This window comes from Carassius carassius, chromosome 7, assembly GCF_963082965.1.
Source record: "Carassius carassius chromosome 7, fCarCar2.1, whole genome shotgun sequence".
Lineage (NCBI taxonomy): Eukaryota > Metazoa > Chordata > Actinopteri > Cypriniformes > Cyprinidae > Carassius > Carassius carassius.
This window is the reverse complement of record NC_081761.1, coordinates 37,723,969-37,749,291: the sequence shown is the minus strand read 5'-3', so window position 1 is coordinate 37,749,291 and position 25,323 is coordinate 37,723,969. Positions and strand designations below refer to the sequence as shown.

Sequence of the window (25,323 nt, the reverse complement as noted above, 5' to 3'; positions counted from 1 at the left end):
CATAATCAACAGTTTCGAGCATGCTGGGACACTAGCATACACTAGGACGGGTATTTTGACATAATTTTGTGTGGGCTGTGAAACATGGCTCTCTGTGCATGCCCTGTGTTCTGTGTGTCACAGTGCATGAGTAATGAATTGAGTTCTTTAGAGTTTTCTTGCACTTGAATGCTTTAAAAAACCTTGAATGTTTGAAATGGCAAGGCTTAAAAAAACATGAAAATTCCAAACATTCGTGATTACATGCAGCAGTTGCACAACTGGGAAGTTACTGTCCCAAGTGTCTTTCACACATGAAATCACCAGGCCCCTGGTCCTGCCCGGCCTGACAGCTATGGGCCCCTAGAAACATCCCCACCTTTCTTCAGTAGTGATGGCCCTGGTGCAATATTTTTCTTTTTTGAGTAAATTGTGTTAGCAGTGGATATATAAATATTGCTAAAGGCTATGTCCCACTAGCTGATCTGAAACAACTTGTGGGAGATGTCAAATCTACTGACTGCTCCTACTGAAATCTTGCTTTGCTCGGTCAGAGTAGAGTTACAGAGTACAGAATTTCTCTCAGACTTCCAGTCTGTAATGCTTGTCGAAAATAGCCACAGGAGCACTGCTTGAATATAGAAACAGAAGTGTAGAATTGTAACTCACAGAAAACATCAAGGTATTTGATGCAGCAATCTCACCATGTAAAGGTGTATGAGGTATTTGTTCCCTCTGGGCAATAAAGACTCATGTTTGAAGTTGCCCATGAGTCAATGACTCTGCTGATTCTCTGACAACTTCCAACATGTTTAATATTATGAAAGAGCACTCAGCAATGTTCCCTTTAAGCTGTACGCACACACGCGGCCGTTTGACTGAATTTGATTTAATTCTAGTAAAATAAGTGACGTGACATTCAGCCAAGTATGGTGACCCATACTCAGAATTCGTGCTCTGCATTTAACCCATCCGAAGTGTACACACACACACACAGCGGGCAGCCATTTATGCTGCGGCGCACGGGGAGCAGTTGGGGGTTGAGCAACCTTTCGATTGCGAGTCCGACTCTCTTACTATTAGGCCACGACTTCCCCCAAATTAAAAGAGGAAGAATTGCAATGCTTGGGCAAACTGCTAGAGTTGATATCACTACAGAGTAAGAACCAGTGAATGAGACTTACAGGTTTCATAGAAAGAGAATGATGTGTGCCAAATGAGTCGCTGTAGAAACTGAATACTTCAATGGTTGCCGACAAAATAGGTCAAATCAAGAGACAATGCAAATGCAATGACGTGAAATAAAACCTCATCATGTATTATAGAAGAGTGGCTTGATTAAGTGCTGGAAACAGTGAATGATGGGCACAGAATGGAAAAAAAACTCAAGAGACATTTACAGTCACACAGGTTTGTGTAAAAACTGTAGTTCATAGGGATGTTTAGATAGCTATATAAGAATTCACACTTTTTTTTTTAAATATTTCTCAGTTTAGATACATCAGTGTATATATATATATATATATATATATATATATATATATATATATATATATATATATATATATACACAGTTAGAAAGAACAGTGTCTATTCAAGTATATTAAGAACTTTTATTTTAAATTACAATAATATTTTACAATAATATTTTTGGGATATAAAAATCTATATTTTTTTTATCTAAAAGATACAGCCTTGATGAGCATAAGAAACATATTTAAAAAGCTTTACTGATCCCAAACTTTTAAACGCCAGTGTATTATACTGTAAAAATGTTTTCTCATGTAACCTAAAATGTACATCATTTAGTTACATCAAGGGTCAAATCAAGTTAAAAGTTACACACTTTTTTTGTGTGTGCATTGTATATGTCTGGTTTAAAGAATGTTTTTGTTTTGGTGGCCGAAATATCCGCACAGCAAAGAAAAGTTTTGCTCAGCAAAGAAAAAAAGATAGAGAGAATATTGGCACTCAGTAACTGAAACTGGGTGTGTTAGATCAAGACCAAGATTAAGGATCACTGCTCTCTTTATCTCTTAATATTTCTCTTACTTGTTATTGATACTGCTGGTGACAGCCACTGCACTCCCATCTTCTGCGAGGACAGACAGGTGATATGTGCCATGGTCATATGCAGGTACACCATCACTGTCCTCTTGCTCAAAGTAACTGATTTGTTTGAAGTCATCTTTAATCTTACTCCTTATGTTGTCTGCAAAGCTCACTGAGGTCATTCTTTTTATAATCTGTGAAATAAGATTGACAAACTTTATAAAGGAACAGTGAAAGGCTTTGAGAAAATAACATCTGCCATAATGTAAGTTGTTCCTGTCAGATCAGATGCGGCAATAGTTAACACAATTCAGAAATTATGTATTTGAGATGTAAGATGGCTCAAAGGTAAAGTTCACCCAAAACTGCTATAGTATGGGGGGAAAGTTTGCTCATTTTACAAAATTGTTATTTTTGGGTGAACTTACCGATATTAGCCTGTGCATATCTGATGAAGGTCCAGGGAATCCATAAGTAGAGCTGAACTCACCTCAGTGAGGTCTTCATAATCAGGGTCTCCCAGTTTACTCTTCTGGGCATCAGCGAAGCGGAAAGCCTCTATCATACGATGATAGGTCAAAATCTTATTCTCCGTTGTGGACACACTGCTTCTTGAAAAGTTGTAATCTGAAATGAATTTAATTTTTTGAACTGAACCTTAGAAATTGTTTAAATATAATATTAAAGACAGACTCTTAAAATGACTCTGTGTTTGTCTGTTATCTAAGAGAAGAGCAAGTCTTTTGGTCCTTTACAGCTTTTCAGACTGTATGATATAGTCTGGCGACTGTCCTTTGCTATTGCCTATTTGGGGATACTCTAAATACGGGCCATTCCAGAGCACGGAGCCCTTCCCCCGGACAGCAAACCAAATATGCATTATGATACTTCAGCTAATTATATGTAAGCTTGACCTCGTGAAATGATGTTTTATTAACAAGGTTCGGGAGGAGCGCGTCAGATACTTAGCCTAATTAGCACAGTTGGAGTGCACTTAAGTTAATCAACACTATGGTATAAATACAGCTGACTTACCTATATCCATTGACGGTTTATCAGCATTCCCCTCAACCCCATCTCCTCCACTTAGAGTTTATATTACACCTTTATATGGGAGGGTACTCTAGATTTGGGCCATTCCTGTGCTCGGAGCCCTTCCCTCGGACAGAACGCCAAATATGGATTATAATACTTCAGCTAATTATATGTAAGCATGAACTCTTGAAATGTTGTAACAAAGGTAATAAAGAGTTGGTTTTTATTATTATTAAGTCCCTTTCCAGCTCAGACTGCATAGGTTAAAGCTTATGGGTCTGTAACGTGGTGAATGAACAGCTCAAAAAAACCTGAGGACTCATGAGATGAACTAATCAATTATCTTTCCAGCTCAAGACTGCATTGGTAATGCTTATGGGTCTGTCACATGATGAATGAATGACTCAAAAAACCAGAGGACTCATGAGATTAATTCTCTTTACGGCTCAGACTGCATTCACTGAAACAGGTGAACTACAAGACTAATTCCAGTACAGAACCTATAGAATTTTGTGCATTCGCGACTGAACCAATAACTCCCGAGACGACTCTGGCATTTTTCCTGAGTTTGGTGTTCTTCTAGCGTTCTTCCTGAGTCACATTAAAGATTTGTTCATAATGAATAAATCGTTCAAGAACAACCCATCACTAATTGTGATGAGTGGGGTGGGATCATGAAAGTGGAGATTGGCTTGGCTCCCATGGCTCTCAGCTCTGCACCACTTGTCATAAGAATTTTAAGCTCTTTTAACTTAAGAAATTGAGTTTGTTTCCTCTGTTTGAGGGAATAAGTTTCCACAAATGTTTTGAGTATTCTTAACTTTTCATGTTTTACAGTTTAGTACAGACAGGGAGAAGAGTGCTCAGGACGGATTTTATCAGATCGACTACAGATAGAGATGGCAGATATATATATATATATATATATATATATATATATATATATATGAGAAACAAAACATACAAACAGTACACAGATGCACGCTCACTGACCTTTGAGTATGTTGAGTATCAGAGCGAGCACAGGTCCACCGAATGGAGCATCCGGAGCATGAAATATGTATTTCCCCACAGTGAAGTTTAATGCATGCTCATTCAGCACTGGCTTATAACCCTTTAGATCCTCGTGTGTTATTATCCCTCCTGTAGCACAAGAAACAAAGATTCAGCGAGATTGGCATGGCCCTTTAGATATGAAAGAGTCACATTTAAGCATTAAAAACCTTTAGCCTTGATATCATCCAGTATATCCTGAGTCAGTGACCCATCGTAAAATGCATCTGGTCCTTCTTCTGCTATCTTCTTATAGGTATGAGCTAGTTGGATAAATCTTATTGTGTCATTTTCCTTTAAGATGCTCTTGTTGTTTGAGCCACAAAAAACGTCACTGGAAAGAATAGAAAGACAAGAGCAAAACATATAGAAACACTGTTTGTAGTGCCACCGCAACTGACCCTTCGCAAAAACCTGCCCTCCTTAGTTACTGTTGCTATGTCCAAATAGCCATGCCGCTCTCATACTGCACAACTCATGCGGTTATAAATACATCCTGGAGCAAAGAGGAAACTGAAAACACGGCAACAGACATGCAGGTTACTTTTGATATGAAACAACATCTCAGCTTCAAAATGTTGTCCATTAAAACAATAAATATAATTTTGTGTCTCTTTAATGTGGCATGACAGATCGCTGTAGCGGTCCTTTTTGGGAATGAGGAAGTACCGGCTGTAGAAGCCTGATTCGCTCTGTGCTGGGGGATCACTTATATTGCCCTTTTCACCAGCATAGATTTTACCTCTGAGCGAAAGACATGCACATCCTCAGATGTCACAGAGGATAGGACCACACTGTTGAATAATGGGGGCCTCGGAGCTAATCTCAGTACGTAACCTCATTTTATTATTTCAAAAACCTTCTTTGACAATACGGGGATGGCCTGCCATGCTTCGGGCTACATGGCGAGGGCTTGTATTGGTTCAGGCACTAAGTCGCTGTAATGAACTGTGTTGCTCGTAAATAGTGGAAGAGGAAATTTGCTCTCTTTTTGTGCATGTTTGTGTTTTTTAAAATCCCCTATGCTGGGCTCTGTGCAGGCAACAAACACATCGCTTCGACCACCTGGAATAGAACAAGGTGACGTGAAGGAGGGACGAGGCAATTTGGAGGATGGTCCGGCCACAGCGGGACTTAACCTTCCCCTCTTCCTGACTGGTGCATCAGGCTGACTTCTGAGGCGATGGGTCCAGCACTATCTTGGGCCGCTTCAGAAGGGGGTAGCACTTAGGTAGCACAAGAGCGCTGTTGGGGCTCAGGCTGTGGCATGAGCTGGTTTTCAGTGTAGTTTTACCAGGCTCCTGAGCTGGTACTGGCTAGGGGTCACTCAAGGTAGTAAAAGATGAGTGCTTGGGAAAAAAGTATCACATAGCCTGGGATGACTTTTATGCAGCAGTGAACCTATCTGCAGCAGGGCCGTGGAGTGCAGTGCCAAAGCAGCCTGGCCAGCTGAGGCGTATGCTCACCCTGCAAGAGCGTGGGTGACGATCGCCTTAGACTTTCATCCAATGGTGGCAAGTGTGCAGCCATAGCTTCGTTCTCTGGAGGGATCTTCTCTGCCCCTTGCCGTCAACTGCAGTGAAGGTGCGAGAAGCAGATGTTTTGAGGTGGGCAGAGTAAGGGGCATGCCACGACTTCGTTAGCTCCTTGTAGACCTCAGGAAAGAGGGGTTCAGCCCTCTGGGGAAGGGCCTGGCAGAGCCCCGGCAGGAACCACTCATCTAGTCGGCTGTGTGAGGGCTCCTCAGGTGCAGATGACTACAGTCTGAATTCTCTGATGGCCTTAGACAGGATCAGCTGGATGGATCAGCTCAGTGTCCACAGAAGTCCTGGTGTTGATCGGCTGGGTAGATGGTGGTGGGTTAAAATTAATTCAACTCTCATCAGCATAAGAGACAAACCCACTCTCAGTCTTGTAATTAAAAAGGTTTATTCTTTGCAAAGAAGGTCAGACAGTTATACAGAAACACAAGTTGCTGCAGGTTGTGACAAAGGTCGGTCCCCCTATATTTAAGGCCTAGATGACCTCCCACACCTGTGGATCTCCCAGTTGTCTCCCTTCTTTGCCCAACATGGCTCTGTGGATCTCTTGTCACCCATACATCTTCACCTAGGCCCCAAACCCATTTATCACTGTGACTACACAGCAGTTCTAGGAAAACACATGCACATATAATGTTCCATAAGCATATATGGTCATGCAAAATCGACGGAAACAAATTTTTCCACCACAATGGTGAGGGGACAGGCCTCTGAGTTGAGCCTGACCAATCCTCGGTATCTTCAGACCCACCGAATAAGACCAAATCATTCACACTGGCAAAAGAATGCTGGTCTAGGTAGGTGAAGCGGACAAGCAAAAACTTTCTCTGAGAAGAGATAGATGCACGCAGACCATGAGTTGACGTGAGCTTTATCTCATCCTTCATTCTTCCTCACGGGCTCCTGGAAAGAATGAACTGCGAGGGAGTAAAAAGCAAAGACACTTTCTGAATAGAAAAAGGCCAAGCTCATATCCACACAATGTGGACAAGTCATGCCAGTGAACGTGGTTTGAGCTGAGATGGCAGCTGGTTGCTCGAAGCTGCGTGCTTCTTGTGAGCGGCGAGCTGCTAGAGGACCAAGAGCAGGGAGAAGTGGCTGATCTGCTGCACAAAGCAGCAAGGTGCTCAGCGGTGATCTCAGCTGCTTGATCGGCTTCAGGTCTCAAATCCATGAAGAGATATCAGTTGTCGCTGACGGAGAAAGAATCAGTTTGCCTGGATGTGACAGCCGCTTATATAGCCCGATGCCCCGCCCATTGGTTGAAAAAGGCTTCAGAAATCGGAGAAAAGGGACATAGCCTAAACGGTCCGTGTACGTTTTGTTAGTTTGTTTTCCAAATTGAAATGAAATAAGCAGAAACGAGAAAACGGCCCCTTTATTCGTTTTTTCTTTTTTTGAAAAAAAACGAAAAAACGAGATTTCGGCTTGATTTTTCGTTTTTTAGTTCAGAGGCATAAAACGAATAAATGACTTCAAAATTCGTTTTCCACATGTGGGCGCTCCTGAGACGCCCCTTCCGCCGATCGGTCAAGCAAATCTGAGCATGTAACGTCACCAGTAGTCGCTCAGGTCTGTTCAACAAAATAATAGTCCTCTAACGTTACTATGGCTACCGATTCTTAAACTGTACAGGGCAGGTCCTGTTGGGCTTTCTTCTGTGCAACTTTACGCGTTTCACAGAAATCTTTACATCAGAAATATTAAATATTAGTCTGCCACCAGCCCGTTTTATTTAGCTGTGCGGAGTTAAATCTGTGTGGTGAAGCTGCGCTAGACAGCGCCGAGCGGGAGAGGATCACTGACCAGTGTTCAGTCAGCAGTCAGAACTTGGGTACCGATGATGGTCAAATACATTTTTACTGAAAATGACCCGCGAGTATGATCGACAGGACGATAGCGGAGGCAATTAAAAGCGCACTATAATTCTGTTAACAAAAACGTAATTTTTTTTTTAATATAAGTGACTTTGTCTTTGTTTTTATCAAATAATTGTGAACCACAAACCGTTTTAAAGGGCGATTTCCAAATATATTTTATTTATTTGTTATAATATGGGTATTTTATTATTATTATTATTGTACTTTTTTACTGTTGTTTTTTAATTAACAATATATCATAACAACTTATAAGGATCAAAATCTACAGAAGAGATTAACAAATAACATGGTGTTGTCATAAGTTAACTAATCAATGGGAAAATTTCCTCACCGGCACAACCCTATTCTTAATGTTGGCTACATGTTACAGATTTAATGTTGAGCACATAATGTTAAAGGCTTCTTAAATACCATTTCTCTCGGTTGAAGAGTCAAGAAGGATGTGTTAATTTACTGTAGATTTCAATCTGTCATTAGTTGGTGACCCGGTGTAATTATAATAGCATAAATAAAAACAAATACATGTAATAGGCTATGTATGCCAATAGGCAAAACACATCTGCTTTTCCTCTAGATCACTTTACAGTGTGATGGAAATAAACTTTTCTTAAAGCGTGTTTTATATCACCACAGCTTTATTGGCACCCTTCTATATGTGTTGTATACTGTAATAGACAATTGTCCTGCAAAATGATGAGGTTTCGTAAAAAAAACATTGCGAGCAAATGTCGAATTGTGTTTTGAAATTTAAATCAACAACGTGAGGCTTCAGGCTGTCTGATGAACACTGTATGAACAAACACCCAGCTTTGCATTATAGGTGGCACAGAAACAGCATCTGACCTGGGATTTATATGTACTTTACACACTGTCTATTGCAGCTCAAAGGAGGCACTGTGAATTTACATAGCAATTTCATTCCAAGAGGCTATTAAATGTGAAGTGACAACATGAAACTACTTTCAATATATATAAAAAACACCAGCAGTTGGTGGCAAGTCACCCTGATAATGATTAAATACCAATTTACTCATTTAGGCTCACAATAAGCAGATTACATAATTATACCATGAAAAAAATTATATATATATATATATATATATATATATATATATATATATATATATATATATATATATATATATATATATATGTGTGTGTGTGTGTGTGTGTGTGTGTGTGTGTGTGTGTATGTGTACAGTACACATTGTCTCATTGACTTCCATAGTAGGAAAATATATATATATATATATACTATGGAAGTCAATGAGACCAGAAACTGTCTGGTTACTGACATTCTCCTAAATATCTTCCTTTCTATTCAGCAGAAGAAAGAAATTCGTACAGGTTTTGAAACAATATGAGGGTGAGTATATGATGACAGAATTTATTTTAAAGTGGAGTATCCTTTAACAAGTGAACTGGATCAAGTTCCTGTGGAATAAAAAATGTTATTGATGGCATGCATTGTTTCTCGTTTTTATTGTTTGATTATACAACCAGGACTGGACTTCCGTTTGGGTTCCACCCAGTAGGTGATCCTGCTTTTACACACACACACATACATATATATATATATATATATATATATATATATATATTTATTTATTTATTAAATTTTTTTCATGGTATAATTATGTAATCTGCTTATTGTGAGCCTAAATGAGTAAATTGGTATTTAATCATTATCAGGGTGACTTGCCACCAACTGCTGGTGTTTTTTATATATATTGAAAGTAGTTTCATGTTGTCACTTCACATTTAATAGCCTCTTGGAATGAAATTGCTATGTAAATTCACAGTGCCTCCTTTGAGCTGCAATAGACAGTGTGTAAAGTACATCTAAATCCCAGGTCAGATGCTGTTTCTGTGCCACCTATACTGCAAAGCTGGGTGTTTGTTCATACAGTGTTCATCAGACAGCCTGAAGCCTCACGTTGTTGATTTAAATTTCAAAACACAATTCGACATTTGCTCGCAATGTTTTTTTTACGAAACCTCATCATTTTGCAGGACAATTGTCTATTACAGTATACAACACATATAGAAGGGTGCCAATAAAGCTGTGGTGATATACAACACGCTTTAAGAAAAGTTTATTTCCATCACACTGTAAAGTGATCTAGAGGAAAAGCAGATGTGTTTTGCCTATTGGCATACATAGCCTATTACGTGTATTTGTTTTTATTTATGCTATTATAATTACACCGGGTCACCAACTAATGACAGATTGAAATCTACAGTAAATTAACACATCCTTCTTGACTCTTCAACCGAGAGAAATGGTATTTAAGAAGCCTTTAACATTATGTGCTCAACATTAAATCTGTAACATGTAGCCAACATTAAGAATAGGGTTGTGCCGGTGAGGAAATTTTCCCATTGATTAGTTAACTTATGACAACACCATGTTATTTGTTAATCTCTTCTGTAGATTTTGATCCTTATAAATTGTTATGCTATACTGTTAATTAAAAAACAACAGTAAAAAAGTACAATAATAATAATAATAAATTAATAAGACGGGTGACATAAAATACCTATATTATAACAAATAAATAAAATATATTTGGAAATCGTCCTTTAAAACAGTTTGTGGTTCACAATTATTTGATAAAAACAAAGACAAAGTCACTTATATTAAAAAAAAAATTAAGTTTTTGTTAACAGAAGTTGTAGTGCGCTTTTAATTGCCTCCGCTATCGTCCTGTCGATCATACTCGCGGGTCATTTTCAATAAAAATGTATTTGACCATCATCGACCTGATCGACTACTGGTGATGTCACATGCTCAGATTTGCTTGACCGATCGGCGGAAGGGGCGTCTCAGGAGCGCCCACATGTGGAAAACGAATTTTGAAGTCATTTATTCGTTTTATGCCTCTGAACTAAAAAACGAAAAATCAAGCCGAAAACGAAAAAACGAATAAAGGGGCCGTTTTCTCGTTTCTGCTTATTTCATTTCAAATTGGAAAACAAACTATCAAAACGTACACGGACCCTAAATGGCTTATGATGCAGTACGAGTGTAGTATCAAAAGGGAACTCAAAAGTAAAATTAATAGAGCTGAAATTAAATCACCAGTTACTCAAAATTTCACAGAGGTAAATCATGCAGTTAATGAATTGTCTGTTAGGGTAAAAGATGTGGTGTTTCTGAAAATAAATGGATCTTATTGCCTCAAAACTGACAAACCACACAATTTTAATTAAGATATTAATCTGTCTACTTTTCTGGGAAGGCATATATTTTCAATATTTTTGTTAGTTGTATAATTTTTTTTAAATGATCAATAAATAAATATATATCAACTTGTATACATATATATATGTGCATATATATGAATATATTTTGTCAGAAAGACAGCAATCACTGAGAAAGTTTGTTTTGGTTAAATTTATACAAATTAGCCTAGTCTTTCAATAGTTAACAAATGACATATTCTTACCACAATGCTGGACTATTCAGAATTTTGCCACTATCCTCATTGATGGCTAAGGCCAAGGCCTTGCCGATCTGAAATCCGTCTAATGCCAGCTTTATACTGGGCTCAAATAGCTCCTTCCATTGCAGTCTCCCGTGTCTTTTGTGTGCCAACTCATAACCACGCAGCAGTCCTGGTGTACCTATAAATAATCCTGCCATTCATGAAAAAAACACAGAGGTGTGGTCTAGTAATTCAATGGTTAAAGTGACAAGAAATCATAACATAGATTCACTTTGCTATTTGCTACAAAAAATGTTGAGACTGTTCTGTAAAACCAACATGGAGGCTGGATTAGGGGATGTGTAGATTTATGGTGGTTTACCTGGGTTTGCGTTTGGGTCTTTGCCAAACATGTCCTGTGAAGCACTCATTGGAGCAGTTTCTCTCGCATTTATTGTCTCCACCTTTCCTGAGGTTGAAAACATGAAACTTTTACACAAAAGGGCGGCCCAGTAGTCAGCTTCAAGAGAGCAAACACATATTTGTGTTCGAAAAAACAAGGCATGTTTTGGATTCAAATTATATAAAAAAAACACCTTTATTCTAATGGCATCGCATATAGAAAACATTTTTAAAATACCCACAGATGGCTGCAAACCATTCCAACAATAAATGCCTTCTTTAGGATATTTTTTATTAAAGTGATAAAATGCTGTCTTGCAAAAATGAGTACACCCTCATGAAAGTTACTAAATAAAACTAAATAAAAAATGTTGGTGTAAGGTTTAAGACAGGTTTTGATCAACAGGGGCCCATTTCACAAAGGAGGTGCAAATGTATCTGCCAGTATAAAATATAACTAGCATCTAATTATTATTTACACTTAGCCTGTTACAAAGAACTGCTACTTTTACATGATAAATACAATATATCACGATTTTCACAGAACATTTATTTCTGTAAATATCATCTAGAGCTACTTGCACTTAGCCTACTGTAAATAGGATCTATCGCTAAGAAAGTATGTTACTTCCACTTAAAATATTATTCATATTATTATTTTATATATATTTTTTTGCCCATGAGATACCATAAAATGATTAGCTATTAGTTCATTAATCTAACGTTCTGCCAGTGTTCACCAGTGACATTATAACACTGATAAGAATTACATTTGTATTGAATCTGAAGTATGCAGATGGCATAATGTTTTGGGCACGGAAAACTAGCTTGTAAAACGATTGATTGGGTTAGAGTCCGGCTTTCGCCAAGCTCATTCTTCTCACTTTTCCCATCACGTCACATTAGAATTTATTTTCAATAAAAATGAACAAAATTTTCTAAAAATTGTAAAAAAAAAAAATTCTGTAAATAGCATCTAGAACTACTTGAACTTAGCCTACTGTAAATAGGATCTATCGCTAAGAAAGTATGTTAATTCCACTTAGTGTAAACAGCCACTGCTGTATTTTTCTTACTCTATTGGCAGATAATTTCTAAAATACTTAAATTATTATTATTAATTATTGTAACCAAAAACTCAGAGTTTCCCACCTCAGGGTAAGTCAACTCAGAGTTCAAGTTTAAACTCAGAGTTGGTTGAACCTCCTTAGTGAAACGGGCCCCTGGTGTGGATAAACAACCATGCATGTCACGTCTGCAGGCTGCATCTGACTCTGTGAGATAGTGTCACTCTTATCATAGCTTTTCAGACACTCTCTTGGTATTTACACGGCTCTTTTTTCTACTAAAACCGATTGCACTGTATTTTACATTTTCATTGTATTTAATGTAAAATCATTTTCTATTTTTAACTGTTTAAATTCATTTATTCAAGTCCATATTTAAATAATTTCCAAAGTTTTAAAAGTACTTGTTTTTAATTTTGTTATTATTTTTCTTCATGATTATTTTACTTTCTTTGATGTTAAGTACTTTGAATTACCATAGTGTATGATATGTGCTAAATTAACTTGCCTTGCCCTGCCTAAAATCTAGGGCTGCACGATTAATCGCAGGCGATTGTCATGCGTGTCTCATCAGTAGAGCCGGTTCTGTGATTAGCAGTAAATATCCATCACCTGGTTTCAAATGGAGCGGCACTTTCCAGCTATAATCTTTTTTGTTCTTAAAATGTTCTAAGAACATTACCATCATGATTGGTCTGAAAGAATTAGGTCTTCACCAGAAGTCTTCATTTGGTGATTAGTGAGTTTATTAGTAAAGCTGCTTCTGTGATTAGCAGTAAATGTCCATCAGCTGCTTTCAAATGGAGCTGCACTTAATATCAGAGGTGTGACTTTCAAGTCACAAGCAAGTTTTCAAGTCATATCCCAAGTCCTCAAAGGGTTAAAGTTAATTAGATAAATAAGTGACTAATTAAATGACTATTATGCACTAGTGATGAACACCTGCTGTTATTGATAACTACAGAGAATCAGATGTTGATGTTTTATTGATTAAAAAATGTAAACATCATGGAGATCAGTGTTTGATTTAGTTGAGCTCTTGACCCTTGACTGCTGTGTTAGATCTCTTTCTGTAACACTTGCACGAAGTACTGTAAAGCAGAGAGAAAATGGAAACTGTCTGTATATGATAAGCAAGTAATCATGTCTGATTACAGTAAAATTGACAATTTGTTTAAATTACATTTTGCATAATCAACACAGTAGAACTATAGCATGCAAAAAAAATTATGTGATTGAATTTCTTAAGTCTATTAAGTGCATACAAAATTTGAGCTCCTCTGTCTATGAAGACATATAGACATCAAGAACCAGCAAATGACTCTCAACAGTGGTGACAATCAACAAAATGTTGCATGCTGGGTAACACCATGGTAAAAACTTGCACTGCAGTATGAAAAATTGTCACCACTGTTGAGGATCGTGTGATAAGTGTGTTTGTCTAAAAGACTGAACTCATAGTTCGGTTTTTATTTTTTGATCTTACAACGTTGAAGCATTGTGATGGTGTTTGATTGGTGGGGCTTTTTTTTTTCTTTATGTAACTTCAGTGCAGTAATATGGTCAGTCAATAATCCAAAGACTATTTCATGATGTTCAGTCATCATGAGATATAAGCAGAAAAAGCATAAGATCATCTGATACTGCAAGGTTTGATTCAGCAATGCATACATGTTTGTTGCAAAAAAAAAAAAAAATATTACAATTGTTTTGAATCAAATTCCTTTGCATTAGTAAAAGGTTCAAGAGACTACCTAAAGCAAACCTAGATCACAATTATGGTGGCAGAGTGTTTTTGTTTTTATTATTTTTATTTTTTTTCAGTTGAAGGCTGTGGCTAAATTCAGTTGTAGTTCTTGTGTTTCTCTTTACTTCAGTGATGTTGATTGTTAACAGCAGATGTTCATCACTAATGCACAATCATCATTTAATTAGTCACTTAATTATCTCATTAACTTTATCCCTTTGAGGACTTGTGACTTGCTTGTGACTTGCTTGTGTCCAACCTCTGCTTAATATACAAAGCCAATTTTTTTCATGGAACAATCTGGTCAACTGGTTTTATCAGGAGTCCAACCTAGACTATTAATTTAATATTAGTGACTATATCAGACGTTCTGCAATACATTTTTAAAGAATGTTATCCTATCTTTTGAGAAAAGATTCTGGGAACAAAAATAAAACTGCCCACTAAAAACATTGTTTAAACAATCCATGGGAATGTTCTTAGGTCATTTTTAAAACAAAAAAAAAATTACAGCAGGAGAGTGCCGCTCCATTTGGAACCAGGTGATAGACATTTACCGCTAATCACAGAACTGGTTTTACTGACAAGACACGCATGACAATCGCATGCGATTAATCGTGCAGCCCTATTTCATGGTTAATATATAGTTTTCACTTATTCTCCTTTCTGAAACAGGCCCCAGGTGAACCCATGCTTTTCGTCTCATGAGACCAAATCAATCATTCCGGATCTAACAGCATCCAAAATGATTAGGTGTTGTTGGAGGAGGAGTACAGTGAGAAGTGTCTGGTTTCTGCAGAGACATTCAAGTAAATCACTTATATGTGGATGTATGGGTGATAAAGGTGTCATCAGTTAACCAAAAAAGTGTTATCAATATGATCATTATTGTACTCATAGGAGTTGTTTTTTTTTGATACTGCTGACATTGTGGCAGACTGTTATGGGAGTCTGGTTAAATCACACGTACCTGTTGATGGATTGTATATGGTGAATACTCCCCCTCCTCCGATGCCCACACTTTGAGCATTAAACAGACTCACACACAGCAGAGCGGCGATAGCAGCATCAATAGCTGAACCATTACGCTTCAACATGTCCCTGCAAACACAACAAGAAACAATGTAAAAGTCTCTGTCTCATGCAAGTAGTCTCTCTCAGAAACATGAATATGGCTCTTTAAAATCTTACTTTCCAATCTCAGAGCAAGTCTCAGCATCTGCTGCCACTGCTGCTTTTTTATAGCAGTTATCAGGGGTCTCAGGGGTCTCAGGGGTCTCAGGGGATCTCAGGGGTATCAGAAAGTGTATCAGACTGATTATCGCTATCAGAATCAGTACTAACACAACGGCACACATGCATCTGAAAGCAGAGCACCAGAGTATGTATACATATATATATATATATATATATATTATTTGTGTGTATGTGTGTGTACATGTTTCATCACCTTTTACAGGTGAGACAACCCATCACAGAACTGCCCCTGTCCACCAGTTTGAAGAAACTCTTAAAAAAAATCATTAAAAAAGACAAACACTGTGGTATAAGTCTGGTGTGCAGCTTAAAGTATAATTTATTTTCATTATAAAAAAAAAAAAAACATTAAAACTTTCCTGAAAATCTCTATCTTTTAAAGGGATACTCCTCCGTGTTTTCATATTAAACTATGTTTTTCCCTTAACTAAGACGAGTTGAAAAATACCTCTCTCGTCTCAGTGCGTGCACTCAATCGCTTTGGCGCGGTGTGACACTTTGAAAGCACTTAGCTTAGCCCATTCATTCAATATGGGCCAAGCAGAGAAGCTACCAAACACCTCCACGTTTTCCCTATTTAAATACAGTTACTCGCGTAGTGTAACTCGACCTAGGACGGTAACATAAAACAAAACGTTGCGCTTTTCTAAGCGTGTAAAATGTATAGCTATATTGTGTGGCGGAATACCATGGCAAGTACTTGTAAGCACTTCGACTTGGCGGAGTAATATCTTCACTCGTGAAAAATCCTCTCACCGACCCCCGCTCCCTCTAGTGAAGATATTACTGCGCCAAGACGAAGTGCTTACAAGCACTTGCCATGGTATTCCGCCACACAATATAGTTAGTTACTACGCGAGTAACTGTATTTAAATAGGGAAAACGTGGAGGTGTTTGGTAGCTTCTCTGCTTGGCCCATATTGAATGAATGGGCTAAGCTAAGTGCTTTCAAAGTGTCACCGCGCCAAAGCGATTGAGTGCACGCACTGAGACGAGAGAGGTATGTATCAACTCGTCTTAGGTAAGGGAAAAACATAGTTTAATATGAAAACACGGTGGAGTATCCCTTTAAGTCCCACAGAGGAAAAATAACATTTTAGAGGTTCAAAACATCATGAGGTAAATTAATGATGAGAAGTTTCACTATTGGGACATCTATCCCTTTAATCTGTGCAGGAGTACTGCAATATGCAGCTATATGCAAGCCCTGATTTCTATTAAAGATTGTTACTTTATTTTGTTTTATTTTATTGTTTTTCATTCTGTTCTGGTTTTGGAGTCTTCTTTCCAAAAGTTTATAAGAACAGTTAAAAAAGTAATACAGTTACTCAATAAAATGTGAAATATATTACCGTAATTGGATGAGAAGTTGAGAAAATACTCTGTTTCCAGAGGTGGTGCAGTTGATAAAATGTTATATTTGTCAGATGTCAGGGTAAATATTCCACAAGTTGACTACATGGCCACTGGCGGTACAGCTTCCTGCTTCCTGTTCTTGTTTGCTATGGTGCTAAGCAGGCTGCCTTTGTAGTTATGTCGTGCTTTCTTAAAGAGTAGACCCACTCTTTTGTGCATACAATTTTCACTCTCTGTTATATAAACTGCTAGATTTAATTCTGATCTTATCAAATATTAGCCTATTGGTTGTGTTCTAAAGAATAAAAATTCAGTTTTTATTTTCAGATTTCATATATATTTTTCATTTATAAATTGAAGATCAGTATGAGAGAGGCAAAGGTGTATGAGAACTTTATCCCATCACTTTATCCAAGCAATATATTTTAATTGCCTTTATATTTTAATCTGTAACTCCTTAAATCGCAACATATAATTAAGTTTTTATGTGTAAACTTGGTTTAACGTGCAGTGTGCAACAATGCTTTACCTAAATTCACTACTTCAGACTTATGTGCTCTCTAGAAGCAGTCAATATCGCTTTATTTTGCCATCCCAAAGAACGGTGCTGGACATAATAGTCAAAAGTTACCTGTTTTCACGCAAAACAATGTGTGGTGGTAGTTAGGCATTATTTATTAAGTATTATATAATATTGTTTTATTTCCAACCAACTGCATTTAAATCAGATAATTTAAAAAAATCTATAACTTTTTTTTGTCTAACACAAACATCAAGATTCAGTGTATGAATTTCAACAATGGTGACATGCTTCATGCTGCAACATATTCTGGGTACATCATGCAAAACTCATCCGTGGCACCCAGAATGCATTGCGGCATGAAGAATGTCACCATTGTTGAGATTCATATCATTCAATGTCAGTACACGTCTATGCCACATTTCCATCACAGAAACTAAATGAAATTCTAGGTAAAAAATGCTTCTCAGAAAGTCTCTGATGGTGAGGTAGTGCTTCTTCAAAGTTCTGGATTTTTTGGGGGTGGGCCTTCTGATATGTGCTACTGGCTTTGATGTATCTTTAGTGGTAAAACATAAACTATAATTTGTTTTGGGTAAGTCTAACATATTGTCTTTGCTCTGTATTCAAGTTGTTTATATGTTAAAATGAAAATAAGAAGGCAAATTTATATAATATTTCATTTCATTGTAATGGCTGTATATATACATATATCCCTGAACTAAGTACATTTCTGCAGCTGTTATTATGTTTAAATGAAAACAAAAGGAGGCAGTGGTATTTGATACCCTATTTTGTTTTATTGTAAACATTCAGAGAGGAAAATTGCAGTAGCCATGGTCAGCTGACTGAAGTTATCAAGTACGCTGCTGTTTGCAGATTTACTGGATTTGTGTTGTTGCGGACATCCACGAGTCAAATGCACAAAGTCTGAACTACTGAGGATGCATGTCCAAAATCAACTACTTTGGATTGAGAAACACGTGCAGACCTATGTCACCAGTCTATTTGCCTAATCTTCCCGATACTTTACACCGCGGTGGAAACACAGAAAGCTACAGGTCTGGGGGGAAAAAAGTTCCTGGGAAAAAAAAGTTCCTTGTACAAATGTTCTGGTTAATTTCGGTGGAAACGCGGCACTAGTGAAGTAGTGATGGGGAGTTCAATGCTTTTCTGCGAACCGGTTCTTTCGGACAGTTTGATTCAACAAACCGGTTGAAAAAAATATGGTTCACCGGTTCTTTTACGCTTGACTTAATGACGTCAAGTTTATCAAACATTTAAATACATAAAGTCAGTAATAATAACTTTAATCAGTTCAAAACCTCATAATCATGAAAAGTTTACAATTAAGCTTTGCAACAACGCACCCAAATACAGTAACAGCAATAATGTGCTTTCAAAGATTTAAGTCTTGAAGATATAAAGTATATAAATTAGGTTTCAGAAACCAGTGCAGAAACCATGATCCACTTACTATACATAATCCATTGCAATGTATTTGTTATTAAATGAACTTATGTTTCCCTTCATTCAAGCCCTCTGTTTACCCGCGCTCATGACATTAGCTCAGAATCAATCACCAAAAGAATCAGTTCAGTTCAGACGCGCTGTGAGTCAGTCGGCTTCACGCTGAATCACACATGCGCAGTATCATCAGCTCCTTGGTTCTGGAATCGGACACGTCCGAAAGAAAGGGTTTTCGGATCATCAGTACACTGAACCGAAAACCGTTTCTTTCTGACGCGTCCGATTCGATCTGGATCCGATTCGCAACCGGTTCTTGACTCGAGAACGAGAATCGCTGTAACCGGCACGTGCTGCAGTTTAGTTTCATCAGCTGCTCTACTCCTGTTCATGTTCTGTTTACTACAAACTCAATTAGTGAATGTGTCATCATTAACTATAAATACTGTACAGATATTTCATAAATCATCCCTTATTCCTATTAAACATAGAGTCTCTAGAGTCTTAATTATTGTCCAACTTCCCTGAAAACCCTTTTGGCCTATAAATAATCAACAATATACAGATAAGAAACATTCATCTTAAAAAAAAGCAAAATAAAATATAGTTATTTTATCACACTTTCCGATGTTTAACAAAATACTTGAAAAATTACAGGCATGCACAGTATCATCAGTTCATCGGTTCTCAAATCGGAAGCGTCCGAAAGAAAAGGTTCTCAGTTCAGTGTACTGGTGATCCGAAAAAAGATGCAACTGGTTCTTGACTCAAAAACGAGATTCAGCTCATTGGTTCTCAAATCGGACGTGTCCGACAGAAACGGTTCTCAGTTCAGTGTACTGGTGATCTGAAAAACGATGCAACCGGCTCTTGACTCGAGAACGAGAACTGCTCCATCTGGCTCTGCTCGGTGTTCATCTTCAGTTCGGTCTTCACAGCAGTTCAGTCAGTGTACTGTTTGAGTACATGAATTACTCCGGGATATTGGTTTATTCTGACTCGGAGGGAGCATCAGTCACGTTCAAAAAGTTAACAGCTTAAGTCATTTGTGGATTAATGCTTATTGGAGACGCAAACTGTTTCAAACGATTCAGTTCGAATTGGTGAACAGGTTCAACCGGTTCACTAAGAAGATCCGGTTAAATTGTACGATTCGTTCGCGAATCAGACATCACTAATGGGAAGCATCATTAGAATGTCAGAAAATAATGTTGTAACAATGTTATCAATAGACATTTTTTGAATGTTTTTAGAGAATTTTATCCTACCTTTTAGCAGAACATTCTGGGAACTAAAATAAAACTTGCCGCTGACAAATAGAACGTAAAAAAATTCTAGGTTCTAGTTCGCTGACAAGCTAGGCAATATCGCGTTCATAATCGCAGGTGAATCGCATGGGGTTATTAACGCGATATTGGGTAGCTTGTCAGCGAACTACGGCTCTGTATATTAAGTGCGGCTCCATTTGAAAGCAGCTGATGGACATTTACCGCTAATCACAGAACCGGCTTTATTGACGAGACACGCATGACAATCGCATGCGATTAATCTTGCAGCCCTACTTGGAAGGAATGACTTGGTTCCTGTAGAAGCCATGTAATGGGAAAGTCATGTGACCTAATGTTTATGGGAGTGTCATTCATTAAGTGGGATTAAAACACCTCTGGGGTGTGTGCGTTGGAAAGGGAAGAATGGGGGTGAGTGCAGGAGCACATATTTTGTTGACCGTACAAGCCTGTACAAACCTTTACAAATAAAACATCAATTAAGCTTTTAAGGAAACGCGTCACGAAAGTTATTCCTCCACTCAGCTCCTTAGCGGTCTTTGGATTGTTCTTTATGCACCACTACATGTTAGTCAACAGAAATTGTTTGTTTGAGAACATGAAAGCGTCTACTTTGGATTCAGGAGCCAGGCCCTCATGCTTAGATTTGACGGAAAGGAAGTGCAGGCTGCGCAGCTCCGACTGAAGGGGATTTACATGCTGGTGTTAACAAGAAGGATCATTGCACATTGGACTTCCAAAGCAAAGGGGCCGACGTCTTTGGATATGTTTGTTGCTAACAATCATCACACAATTGGACGTTCAAGGCAGCAGGATCGACAGCTTTGGATATGTTTGGTTTGCCGCTGTTGAACTGGTAGGATATTGGGTTCTCAAGTATTTGCTTGTTTTCGCGGATGATTTGAAATGATTTGGCAGTTTGCAGTTTGTTCACGCTATGGGCATGTTTGATGAATTGTTGTTTAGACTGCTGGGCTTTTGCGAATCTATTGGAGTTGAAATATCCATTGATATGCATTGTTTTGGATTGTGTTCACTTGTTGTGTAACCTGGTTTACTAATATGCTTTTAATATCCAAATCCGTTAAAGGATTTTTAGGCTGCATTAATTAGGTAAACCGGAACCGGGAACACTTCCCATAACACCCAATGTACTTGCTACATCATTAGAAGAATGGCATCTACGCTAATATTTGTCTGTTTCTCTCTTGTTCCGAGGTCCAGATCCAGTACGTATCCAGACCAGATGGTGGAACAGCACCTAGAAAGGACCTCTACATCCCTGAAAGACAGCGGAGACCAGGACAACTAGAGCCCCTGATACAGATCCCCTGTAAAGACCTTGTCTCAGATGACCACCAGGACAAGACCACAGGAAACAGATGATTCTTCTGCACAATCTGACTTTGCTGCAGCCTGGAATTGAACTACTGGTTTCGTCTAGTCAGAGGAGAACTGACCCCCCAACTGAGCCTGGTTTTTCCCAAGGTTTTTTTCTCCATTCTGTTATCGATGGAGTTTCGGTTCCTTGTCACCTCTGGCTTGCTTAGTTGGGGTCACTTCATCTACAGCGATATCGTTGACTTGATTGCAAATAAATGCACAGACACTATTTAAACTGAACAGAGATGGCATCACTGAATTCAATAATGAACTGCCTTTAACTGTCAATTTGCATTATTGACACACTGTTTTCCTAATGAATGTTGTTCAGTTGCTTTGACGCAATGTATTTTATTTAAAGCACTATATAAATAAAGGTGACTGACTTGTTTTGGGAAGTGTTTTGTGCTGTATTTAGCCGCACTGCTGGAGTGTGTTTGGTGAATCGTTGTTTAGAGTGCTGGGCTTTTGTGAGTCTATTGAAGTTGTGATGCATATCCAATGACATGTGGTGTTTCGAATTGTGTTCACTTGTGTGTCGTACTTAGACGCACTGTGTGCGTGCTTCAATCATGAGTGAGATTGAAACCCGGTGCAGATGTTGAACTTGAAACGGACAAATGTAGAAGAAAAGTTAAACTCACAGCAAAGGCTTTGACTTATAAACTTGAGCAACTTCAGAAAGAACGAAAAAGAAACATAAATGTGATGTTAAATGTTAAAAGTTCTATACCAGCCATCAAAGAACTTGCGCTGAAAAATGAGAATGTTTCAGCTGTACAGTCTGAAGTTGATTCAGTGATTCCCATTATTGCCTATTGATGAGCAAATCAAACAAAATGAGTGGTTTTCAAGCATCTATAAATACAGTCAGAGGTGGACACTACAGGAGTCAGAAAGTAAAAGTCCTGCCACACAGCTAAATCCCCAGAGTAAAATTAACTCTGTTCAGAGAACATTTGGTCCCTCTCTACAGAGAGTTAAAATAACTCTGAATCAGAGTTAAAGTTAATGAGATACTTAAGTGATTAATTAAGTGATGATTGTGCATTAATGATTAACATCTGCTGTTAACAAGTTCTCAGCAGAGGAGGATTCAACCACTCCACAAACAGCATTACCAGCTTCACTTATTACTAACCAGGGGTGCGTTTCCCGAAAGCATCGTTGGCCAACTATGGTCAAAAGTTCATTGCAATGTCCATTGAACTCTATTGGTAACGACGGAACTTGCGACCATAGTTGGTCAACGATGCTTTCGGGAAACGCACCCCAGACTGACTTTATTTCTGTCAGAAATCTACAGAAGGTCTTATTAAGAATTAACAGAGGTTTAGATGTTGATGATTTATTGAAAATGTATGATTACCATTATAGTGATGAGTGTTTCCTTCAGTTGGGCAGTTTGACTCTTCTTTGGGAGTTTGTGGATTTTGTAACAGCTTTTACCAAAACGTGTAATTTGTTACAAAGAAAACCAAAAACAAAGATGATCAGGTGATATAGTGTTTAACAGCAGATAGTAAAAAAAAATGCGCTTATATCGTCACTGTCCAAAAGTGGTCATTTGATGTTAATAGGTTATATTCACTAACAATATTTGATGTTAATAGATTATATTCACTAACAATACTCTCTTGCTACAGATTGGACATTTTGAATTTTTTTAAATACATAATAGGGGATTTTTTTTTTCTGAGACACAGACATCAAGAATCAGATTATGAATCTCAACAATGGTAACATGCTGCAATGCATGCTGGGAGCCACAATAGTATAAAACTCATGGCTCCCAGGATGCATTGCGGCATGAAACATGTTACCATTGTTGAGATTCATAAGCTGATTCTTGATGTCTGTGTCTCAGAAAAAAAAAATCCCCTATTATGTATTTAAAAAAATTCAAAATGTCCAATTTATGGCAAGAGAGTATTGTTAGTGAACATAATCTATTAACATCAAATGACCACTTTTGGACAGTGATGATATAAGCGCATCATTCTACTTTTTGTTGTTGAAAACTAGATCACCTGAACATCTTTGCATCTGGCATTCTTTGCAACAAATTACATGTTTTGGTAAAAGCTGTTACAAAAACCATAAACACTCAAAAATATAAGCTAGAGTCAAACTGCCCAACTAAAGGAAACATTCATCACGATAATGGTGATCATACATTTTCAATAAATCGTCAACATCTAAACCTCAATGCTCAATACGAACTTCTGTAAACGTATGACAGAAATAAAGTTAGTCTGGTTAGTAATAAGTGAAGCTGGTAATGCTGTTTATGGAGTTGTTTAATCCTCCTCTGCTGAGAACTTGTTAACAGCAGGTGTTCATCATTAATGCCCAATAATCACTTAATTAATCACTTAAGTATCTCATTAACTTTTACTCTGTTTCAGAGTTATTTTAACTCTCTGTAGAGAGGGACCAAATGTTCTCTGAACAGAGTTAATTTTACTCTGGGGATTTTGCTGTGCATATGTTTATTCCACCCATGAACTCAGCAGCTGATTTCACCATAAAATCAGCTGCTTATAAATGTCTCTTTATAAATGTCTCCTATTGGTAGTTAATATAATTATGTCTCCTATTGGTATATTACCAATATCCTATTGGTATTCCTATATGTCTCCTATTGGTAGCTAATATAATTATCAATTTATAAAAATTAGGGGATGGTATGTAGGAGCCATTTAATGGGAAAGTCACGTGACCTTATGTTTATGGGAGTGTCATTCATTAAGTGGGGTTAAAACACCTGTGGAATGTGTGCGTTGGAAAGGGAAGAATGGGGGTGAGTGCGGGAGCACATATTTTGTTGACCGTACAAACCTGTACAAATAAAACAACAGTTAAGCTTTTAATGAAACGTGTCACGAAAGTTATTACTCCACTCAGCTCCTTAGCAGTCTTTGGATTGCTCTTTATGAGCCGCTACAGTTCCTCCTCTGGAGAAATCAGCTGCTGAGTTCATGAGTGGAGCAAAAATATGGCAGTAATTTTACTCTTTGGCCTCTGAACTATCAACCTTTGCTTCTTCCTTAGGTTTGAATATAGAGTATAATTAACAATGCACAACATTTATGTAATTTAATGTAGCTTGATAAATCAATGGAGCCTGCTTGGTCTTTGTTTTCTACTCAATGCTGTGTTCACTAAGCTCTTCAAATGATGCTGTGGTTTGGAAACAGCAACAGTTTCCGTCTGACTCAGTGCTCAGTAACAGGATGTGGGTCAAAGCCGAGCAATAGACAGGAACCAAAGTGCAAATGCATCAACTGGGGTCCAAAAAAACATTGTTATTTTTAATTCATACCTCATATCTCTTTCCAACTAATTTAATTGAGACATTTGAATAACCACACATTTGATCATGAAAAATATTGTTGAATCTGATTTTGATTTCACTTTAAGGTAAGGGAGCATGTGCTGGGTATGCTATCTATACCTACAGAGCAGTGGTATAAAGTCCTGAGTAGGGCTGCACGATTAATCGCAGGCGATTGTCATGCGTGTCTCGTCAGTAAAGCTGGTTCTGTGATTAGCAGTAAATGTCCATCAGCTGATTTCAAATGGAGCGGCACTTAACATACAGAGACTTAGTTCACTGACAAGCTACACAATATCGCATTCATAACCGCATGTAATTCACCTGCGATTATGAACGCAATATTGCGTAGCTTGTCAGTGAACTTACTCTGCATAGTAACCCACCTAGAATTTTTTAATGTTCTAGGAATGTTTAGAGGCAAGTTTTATTTTAGTTCCCAGAATGTTCTGCTAAAAGGTAGGATCTCTAAAAACATTCTAAAAATGTCTACTGATGGCAACATTTTTCTCTAACATTCTAATAAAGCTTCC

General features: G+C 37.8%; 2 protein-coding genes across 4 annotated transcripts in view; both read right to left on the bottom strand.

Annotated features, from left to right (window-relative positions):
- The window catches only part of LOC132144150 (NACHT, LRR and PYD domains-containing protein 3-like), a 159,244-nt gene that overhangs the window by 119,749 nt on the left and 14,172 nt on the right, over positions 1–25,323 (bottom strand). The window lies entirely within an intron of this gene.
- On the bottom strand, positions 1,848–16,869 carry LOC132144146 (glutathione hydrolase 1 proenzyme-like). Its single transcript, XM_059554896.1, has 10 exons — positions 16,794–16,869; positions 15,635–15,693; positions 15,376–15,546; positions 15,155–15,285; positions 11,351–11,437; positions 10,993–11,179; positions 4,290–4,453; positions 4,060–4,209; positions 2,522–2,658; positions 1,848–2,225 (listed from the first exon to the last, which is right to left on the bottom strand). The coding sequence occupies exons 2-10, from the start codon at positions 15,655–15,657 to the stop codon at positions 2,028–2,030; spliced, it is 1,248 nt and encodes a 415-aa protein (XP_059410879.1). The 5' UTR covers positions 15,658–15,693; positions 16,794–16,869; the 3' UTR covers positions 1,848–2,027.

Excerpts from the sequence above, each read along its gene's own strand:
- LOC132144146 (XM_059554896.1), bottom strand. The coding sequence starts at position 15,657 with ATGGGTTGTCTCACCTGTAAAAG. Across the intron at positions 15,286-15,375 it reads ACTTGCTCTGAGATTGGAAA|GGACATGTTGAAGCGTAATG; the intron begins GTAAGATTTTAA and ends TTGTGTTTGCAG. Across the intron at positions 4,454-10,992 it reads ATTCTGAATAGTCCAGCATT|TGACGTTTTTTGTGGCTCAA; the intron begins GTGGTAAGAATA and ends TATTCTTTCCAG.